Source organism: Nicotiana tabacum, chromosome 3 (genome assembly GCF_000715075.1).
Source record: "Nicotiana tabacum cultivar K326 chromosome 3, ASM71507v2, whole genome shotgun sequence".
Lineage (NCBI taxonomy): Eukaryota > Viridiplantae > Streptophyta > Magnoliopsida > Solanales > Solanaceae > Nicotiana > Nicotiana tabacum.
The window spans coordinates 111,015,883-111,024,812 of record NC_134082.1 but is presented as its reverse complement, the minus strand read 5'-3'; the positions used below and the strand labels follow the sequence as shown (position 1 = coordinate 111,024,812).

General features: G+C 41.5%; 1 protein-coding gene across 1 annotated transcript; it reads left to right on the top strand.

Moving 5' to 3' along the window:
* Window positions 1-5,547: 5,547 nt before the first annotated feature.
* LOC107824099 (scarecrow-like protein 32) lies at window positions 5,548-7,675 on the top strand. The gene has a single exon (XM_016650824.2). It carries the CDS (start codon window positions 6,199-6,201, stop codon window positions 7,558-7,560), a length of 1,362 nt encoding a protein of 453 aa, XP_016506310.1. The 5' UTR covers window positions 5,548-6,198; the 3' UTR covers window positions 7,561-7,675.
* The last annotated feature ends 1,255 nt before the right edge of the window (window positions 7,676-8,930 follow it).

Below are 8,930 nucleotides of genomic sequence, written 5' to 3'. Positions count from 1 at the left end.
CCTTATCGGTAGAATGACCAGGAGTCCCTCTCCACTCCAATCGAGGCAACCCCGGCAAGGCTAATGTCATGGTCTTGGCATGATAGTCCAGTATAGCATGATAAGGTGACAGCCAATCCATCCCCAAAATGACATCAAAATCGACTATATCAAGAAGTAGGATATCTACACGGGTCTTAAGACCCCCAATAATAACCCCACATGAGCGATAGACACGATCTACAATAATAGAATCACTCATCGGTGTGGACACATATACATGAACATCAAAGAATCACGAGGCATAACCAATTACGTCGCAAAATAAGATGACACATACGAGTATGTAGACCCTGGATCAAATAGAACTGATGCATCTCTACTGCAAACTGAAACCGTACTTGTGATAACGGCATCGGATGCCTCAGCCTCAGGCCTGGCTGGGAAAGCATAACATCGGGGCTGAGCCCTACCACTCTGAACTAAATTCCTAAGACGGCCTCCTACTGGCTGGCCTCCACCTCTAGTGGCCTGACCTCCACCTCTAATACCTTGATCTCCACCTCTAGCTGCCTGAACCCTACCTTTAGTTGGCTGAGAGGGCGATGGCATGAGAACCCTGATGCTGCGAATTGCTAGACGCCCGAGGGAATTATCTAGCAATGTGCCTTAGATTTCCACAAGTATAACAAGACCTCGACTGCTGAGACTGTTGTCCCTGAAACTGTCCTTGATGGCCTGAGTAACCACCTTGAAAACTCTGGAGCGGAGGTGCACTGATATGAGCTGGTGGTGCATTGTAAGGTAGTTGATCAGAATATTGCATGTGAGGGCCACGACCATTTGAAGCACCGTGAGAAGCCTGAAGTGCTGAATGAAATGGCCTGGGAGGATGGCCTCAACCAAAAGAATCCCTACCTCCAGACGAGGCACCACTGAACCTACCAGAATGACGAGGCCTCTTGTCAGACCCCTGACCACTCCCCTGAGCTAGAACTGCCTTAATTCGCTTGGCCACATTGGCCGCATCCTGAAAAGAAATCTCACTCCGTGACTCCATAGCCATCTACAATCTGATAGGCTGAGCGACTCCCTCAATAAACCTCTTCACCATCTCTCTCTCTCTCTCTCTCTCTCTCTCTCTCTCTCTCTCTCGGTGGGGACTATAAGAAGAGCATGACAAGACAAATCAATAAACCTAGTCTTGTACTGAGTGACAGATATAGAACCTTACTAAAGATGCTTGAACCATCTGCGATACTCCTCTCTCTGAGTGACGGGAAGGAACTTCTCGAGAAATAGTTGAGAGAACTAGTCCCAAGTGAGAGCTGGTGACCCAGATAGTCTGGCCAAACAATAATCTCTCCACCATTTCTTGGTAGAACCTGACAGACGAAAAATAGCAAAGTCGACCCTATTGGTCTCCACTATCCCCATGTTCCGTAGAACCTCACAACAACTGTCTAAATAATCCTGGGGATCCTCTAAAGATATAACTCCATAGGTAGTAGTGAAAAGCTTGGTGAACCTGTCCAATCTCTACAAAGCATCAGAAGACGTAGTTGATCCATCACCGGTCTGAGCTACAACACTCGACGGAACTACCCCAACTGGTTAAGCTGCTGGAGTCTGAAACTGGGGAGCCATCTTCTCCGAAGTGTGAGTAGCAGGAGTCTATGCTCCTCCCCTATCCCGAGAGATGACTGGTGCTAACAGGAAGTATGCTTGCCTGAGTGACACTTTCCATAAGGCACACTAGACGGACCAAAGCATCCTAGAGTACCGGGGTAGCGATGAACCCCTCTGGAACCTGAACTAGGCCCGCTGGAACGGTCTAGGTCAGAACCTCATCATCAAACTCTACTTGAGGCTCCGCCGCTGGTGCTGCTGCTCGAGCTCTAGGCTAAGCCCTGTCCCTACATCGGCCTCTAGCACGACCTCGTCCTCTGCCCCGCGTAGGAGCTGCCATTGGGGGCTCGAGCTCTGATCAGCTGATGAAGTGGTACATGTTCTCGCCATCTGCGAAAGAGTAGAGTAGAAGTTCAATTACCATTGAGAAATCTAATCACACGACAGAGAAGAATAGATGTGAAGTTATTACTAAACTCTGTAGCCTCTAGGGGATAAGCACAGACGTCTCCGTACCGATCTCTCAGACTATACCTAGCTTGTTCGTGAATTGTGAGACCTAGGCAACCTAGTGCTCTGATACCAACTTGTCATGACCCGGATTTCCCACAGTCGGGATCGTGATGGCGCCTAACTCATAGAATGCTAGGCAAGCCAATAGATACAATTTTAACACATCAATCAGTAACCAAAACAGTATTTAACATTGATTTAAACTAAACATATGCGAAGAGCAGAAATTTCACAACAGTTTAAAATACTAATACATAACTACCCAAAAGATCTGGTGTCACAATCCACGAACTTCTAAGACTCTTCTACAAACACTGGTTTAAAAGAAATATATTTGTTCTCGAAATAAAAACAGACAGGAATCTAAGATAGAGGGAAGGGGACTCAAGGGTCTGTGAATGCCGACAGATCTACCATGGCTCTCCTGTGGACTGAAGGCAACAACCCAAACTCTACTCACGAGGTCCGGCACCGAAATCTACACAGAAAGTGCAGAGTACAGTATCAGTACAACCGACCCCATATATTGGTAAGTGTCGAGCCTAACCTCTGCGAAGTAGTGACGAGGCTAGGACACGACAACAATATTAAACTTGTGCAGTTAAATCATATACGAGAAACTAATAATAACAGAAATTTAACAAATCATAACGGGAATGGGAAACATGCTGAGGGATTATCAAATTCTGACAGTAATACAGTAAAGAAGAAAAATACATATCATGCTTGAACCAATAGAAACAATAACATAGCAACATGTGCACGACATTACCCTTCGTGCTTTTACTCTCGTCCTCACCATAAGAAACAACAGAAACGGTATGACATCACCCTTCGTGCATTAACTCTCTCATAATCATGGCACGACATCACCATTCGTGCATTAACACTCACAGAATATGGCACGACATCACCCTTCATGCATTAATACACACTCACAATATCGTGCACGACATCACCTTTCGTGCTTTACACTCTTCCTCACCAAAACAATAGAAATAATAACATCCTGGTAAGGAAATTAGCAATAACCAATCTCGTTTCAATAGTTAACTTCACAATATAAGTCTCAACTTGAGTCAATACTCAACAATTATCCAATACCAAGAAAACATACTAAGACTTGTTCAACATGAAGAATAACCAGTTTAAGCATGAACAATACGTAATAAGAGACATAACAGTCACAAGTGTAAGACTCACTTGCATGCTATGACCTAACAACAATGTATAGATACTCGTCACTTCACCTATACATCGTACTCAACAACTAAACATGTATCAAATAAGGCAACAACCCCTAATTCCTCAAACTAAGGTTAGCCAAAACAATTACCTCGATTCCTTAGTCAAAATCAAGCCTCAATTATCGCTTTACCTCTCGATTCCACCTCCAATTCACTCGTATCTAGCTACAATTAACTTAATAACATCAATAAATACTATAGAAATCAATTGCAATGACCCGGACCCGCTTGGTCAAAACCCAAAGTTCGGACCAAAATTCGATTACCCATTCACCTCCGAGCGCGGATATACAATTAGTTTTGGAATCTGACCTCAATTTGAGGTCTAAATCTCCAAATTTTGAAATTCCTATATTCTACCCAAGAACACCCAATTTCACCATGAAGAACCCTAGATTTTGTGATGAAATCTTGTAAAAAGATGAAATGGATTGAAAGAAATGAGTTTGAAATCGTTTACCTATGATTTGGGGAAGAACTACTCTTTACAAAATCGCCTCTTGAAGCTTAAGGTTTGAAAATTTGAGAAATGAATTGAAAATCTCGTCCAAAACTTGTTTTGAATAGTTGCAGATGTCGCATTTGCGACCTGAGCTTCGCAATTGCGAAGCTCGCAAATGCGAGACAGGCATCACAAATGTGAACCTGTCGCATTTCTGCTACTATTGCAAATGCGAACCTTTGGTCGCAACTGCGATGGTTTCCCCCTCCCTGACTACTTCGCAAATACGAAGATATGTTCGCAATTGCGAACTATGCTGGCCCAGGTCTTCTTCCCTTGCAAATGCCAAGACTATGAAGCTCGCAAATGCGAAGCCTGATCTCGCAATTGCGAGATCAGAGGCCTGCTACAGCTATCAGATGCAACAACAAATTTCTATGTTCAAACTCACTCCGTAGCTTATCCAAAACTCATCCGAGCCCTCGGGGCTCCAAACCAAACATGCACACAAGTCTAAAAACATTATACGGACTTGCTCGTGCGATCAAATCGCCAAAATAACATCTTAAACAATGAATTTAACACCCAAAACTCATGAAATTTCCAAGATAGTTTCATACTTCCTATTTTCTCAACCAAAGGTCTGAATTACGTATATACCCAACATCCCTCTTGTGTTTTGTCGATATAGGACTCTGTCTAAAGTCTGGGGTGTTACCTTATGGACTCAGCGTCCTCGCTGAGGTATGCCCCACCGCCTGGGATTTGCCTAGACTCAACAATAAGGTTTGCCCCACCTAACCGGGATTTGCCTAAACTCAGTTGAACTCTGACCCGCCATCAACAAGGTTGACACAAGAGTGACTTTGATACGATCTGTATCAACTCTGTAATAGCCTAGCCCGCTAGTGATATTGTCCGCTCTGGGCCTAGGCTCTCACATGTTTAAAACGCGTCACTAGGATCTAAAGCTTGTTAACTTATATACCCAGCATCCCTCTTGTATTTTACCGATTTGGGACTCTGTCTAAAGTCTGGGGTGTTACAACACTAGTCAATCATCACTAAGGCGAATTTATATTTTAAAGAAAAAGTCAAATGAACTCAATCTAGCTAAAACTCGCACTCTCTTAGTTCAATGCATAAATTACTTTTATGCTTGCTTATATTATTTTCAAAAATATGAGTTTTACTATGCTCAGAAGAAAGAAACAAGGGTGTGGTGTTACTTTGTTCCTTCTATTAACTACTACTAATTTGGAACAATTGAGGTCGCGCGTATCATGTATAGCAAGCGTACTGCATTAGCAAAATGAAATGTTCTGGAGAACAAAGGTTCTCCACAAGAACATGACATCTTAATGATTAATTTTGCTCTATCTTACTGTAAATGTGCTGGAGATTAAATTTGTTAGAAAAGATCAATCGGCTAAATTAGATAAGGACTTGTCATCCATCCTATCGATGCATGACAATTTTTTTGGCTACCGCGGTCAGTTCAAGCTAAGGTCCCTCAGACAAATTGTAATAACATGCAACTTTAATTTGTGGACCGCTCACACACAGAGTGACACTTTTCCATCAATCTATTTATATGTATATATCTAGGCAACCCCACCAAAAATAAAGACCAATAACTGCAAAAAGTTTTATTCTCAGAATATATGCAAATAATTCTACCCTGCATATATGGAATATGAAGTGACTAAAATGATTTGTGCATGATGATGTACTGAGGTTGAAAAACCCGTGAGTGAGCCAAAACTAACTGACTTCAATCTTTTCCCTCAGTCCATTACGTGACAAATTCCCAACTCCCACATATTGACAACACCTTGGCCGGCTACTTCACATGCCACCAAAATCTAACAGAAATCCCAGCCTCAGCCACCTTTATTTTCTTATATTACCCATTTCTTTTTCTTCCACATACTCTCTTTTCCTCTCTTCTCTTCTCTGTCTCTGATAAAGAAGATGCAGTAACATTACTCCCTTTTGTAAAGTTTCTCCTTATGAGAAGTCCTTATTAGTGTTTCTTTTGCCCAATATTGACTTTAACCTAGCTATAGCAGTATTATAATTCATTGGGGTGAGAGAGAGAGATTTTCTCACCAGTCATTTTTACTCTTGAAACAAAAAAGTTGAAGAGTCAATTATCGTTGATTCATTTGCAGAATATTGCAAAAGGTATCTGCACTATATGCAGCAGCGCAACCCACTAATGGATCGCTTCCCAATAATGGTCAGGTACCACTACTAGTCTAGTCTTTTTCTATCTTTCTGTCTTCTCTCCTCCTAAAAAATACCAAAACTAATAGCCCCATATCACCAGCTTAATTAATTCACTACCTTCTATCTCCCTATACTATTTTCTAATTCCTTCCTCTCATGATGCAATTTACTGAGAGTTTCCAACCATCACTTCACCAACAAGTTTCACCAATATTTTCAAGTTTAATGTTGAACAAGAATGACAATCAGATCCAACGTGCGAGACCATGGCCTGGTTTTCCCACATCAAAAAACTTGGGAACTATAGGCGACGCTAATTGCATGGAACAATTGTTAGTCCATTGTGCTAACGCCATCGAAAGCAATGACCCAACTTTAGCTCAACAAATTCTGTGGGTCCTTAATAACATTGCCCCTCCTGATGGTGACTCAAACCAACGCCTCACTTGTGGTTTCCTCCGAGCCCTCATCGTTCGCGCTGCTAAAATTGGGACTTGCAAATTACTCACTGCTAATCTCAATCATTCAATGGAAACACATAAATTCTCTATCATTGAGCTAGCCGGTTTCGTTGACTTAACCCCGTGGCATCGTTTCGGGTTCACGGCTGCTAATGGAGCAATATTAGAAGCTGTAGAAGGTTACTCTATTGTTCATATTGTTGATTTTAGCTTGACTCATTGCATGCAAATTCCCACACTTATTGATGCTATTTCTACTCGACTAGAAGGACCTCCGTTAGTCAAACTTACGGTAGCTGGTGCAACAGAAGATTTACCACCTATGCTTGATCTTTCTTACGAGGAATTAGGTGCTAAGTTGGTAAATTTCGCAAGGTCAAGAAACGTGATGATGGAATTTAGAGTGATTCCTTCAAGTTCATCGGACGGGTTTTCGAATGTAATCGAACAGCTACGTGTCCAAAATCTAATACGTCCAGAGAATGGGGAGGCACTAGTAATAAATTGTCACATGATGCTTCATTACATATCAGAGGAAACAACAGTACGGTCCCCTCGATTTCCTTTGGATCAGAGTAGTAATTCTTCAGTCTCCTCGTTTCGTTCCATGTTTCTTAAGGCTATTCGGAATTTAGACCCGACTATTGTAGTGTTAGTAGATGAAGATGCAGATTTTACGTCTAATAATCTGGTCTGCAGATTAAGGTCGGCTTTTAATTATCTATGGATACCTTATGATACTGTGGATACATTTCTTCCAAAAGGTAGCAAGCAAAGGCAGTGGTACGAAGCTGATATTTGCTGGAAGATAGAAAATGTTATAGCCCACGAGGGTGTTCAACGACTCGAGAGGCTCGAGCCGAAGAGCCAGTGGGTGCAACGGATGAGAAATGCTAATTTCAGGAGCAGTGGTTTTAGTGAAGATTCAGTTTCGGAAGTGAAGAGCATGCTAGATGAGCATGCAGCTGGGTGGGGGCTAAAGAGGGATGAGGAAGATGTTGTGCTTACATGGAAAGGACATAATGTTGTGTTTGCTACTGCTTGGGTTCCTCTTTAATTTCATTGACTTAGTATTTTCAACGTTTTATTTTACTAATACTACTAGTCTTGATTATTCCATATATTGCTTTTTCTTCTTCATGTTGAATATGATGGACCTAGTTAATTGGCGTAAATATAATGCATCCATTCACTAGCTACTTCATAAAGCTTTTCATGAGAAGACCAATCTTTTGAGTCACTTTAATCATACCATTTTTCCCCTATCAATTTCCGTTTGTCTAAGTACGAAACAACGGATAAGATGTTTCTTTTTGGGCGAACCATTTTATTTACTAAGGAACTAATCTTAGAGCTTACTAATATCCCTTTATGTTAGTAGTTAAAAGGATCCTATGGATTAAACCTAGAAAGGATCTGCTTGAAAAACTTAAGCTGGTAATTAACTCGTGATTTGCCTTAGATGCACAATTATTCCGGTGCACATAAATAAATGATGGCACAGCTTCTTCATTTTCGTTGGTGAGAATGTTACATTTTTCATCAGGTATCAGTTTATTTACATTATTTATGGGGAAAATTGTACAGGTAATATCAGTAACCGCGAGTTGAACTACATCATGATTTGACCGTCTTTTTTTTTCTTTTTCCAAATGGTCCCATAGGAGATGTTTACTGTCAAAATCGGGTAACAATTAAATTTGTAAGTGATTTTAAGGATACACAGATTAATTCGATACAAAACAATAAATTAAGTCAACATTGAACAAATAAAGATAGAATAAATTCAAACCACACGAGTAGGGTAGTTTCCAGCCTTAGTGAAATAGTCACCCTCAATTCGGGCTCACCAAGTCCAGCACTAAAGAACAAGAGAAAGAGCTGGTGACAGATAAAATAATAATATATTATTTTGTAGTGCGTGCTACAATGTGCTTCATGAATTATCAGACTCCCCTTATATAGTAGGGGAGTCCTACTTTATGTACAACTCTATAAAAGGTAGAAAATCTTTTGATTAGCTGATTGCCGGTTCCTTATCGATATGTGCCGAGATCCCCGCAGTGATATCCGGCAGGACACAGATATTTCGACCTTTTATTGGCTATGCCTGATTGTCCGATAATGTTCTTCGAGGCTAGGACCGATTCCGAAGTCATGATCTCGACATTCTCGGGGGCAAGCATCATGCCCCCGGATTCTGGTTCAATAGGACTTTTGGCTCGACTTCCGTCCCTCGTCACCATGTCTCGAGCCTATCTTATCATATCGGAGGTCGGGGTGTACCATGAGCTGGATTTTACCCGTATACATATAGTTCCCTCGTTTCTCGGAGAGTAAATGACGAGAAACGACATGAGCTTCCGATACTTCGACACATCGTGACAGAAACGACAAAAAACCCGAAACATCTGGTCAGTCACATCA

Bases quoted from the DNA above. Each gene is read 5' to 3' on its own strand.
- LOC107824099 (XM_016650824.2), top strand. From the start codon at position 6,199: ATGATGCAATTTACTGAGAGTTTCCAACCATCACTTCACCAACAAGTT.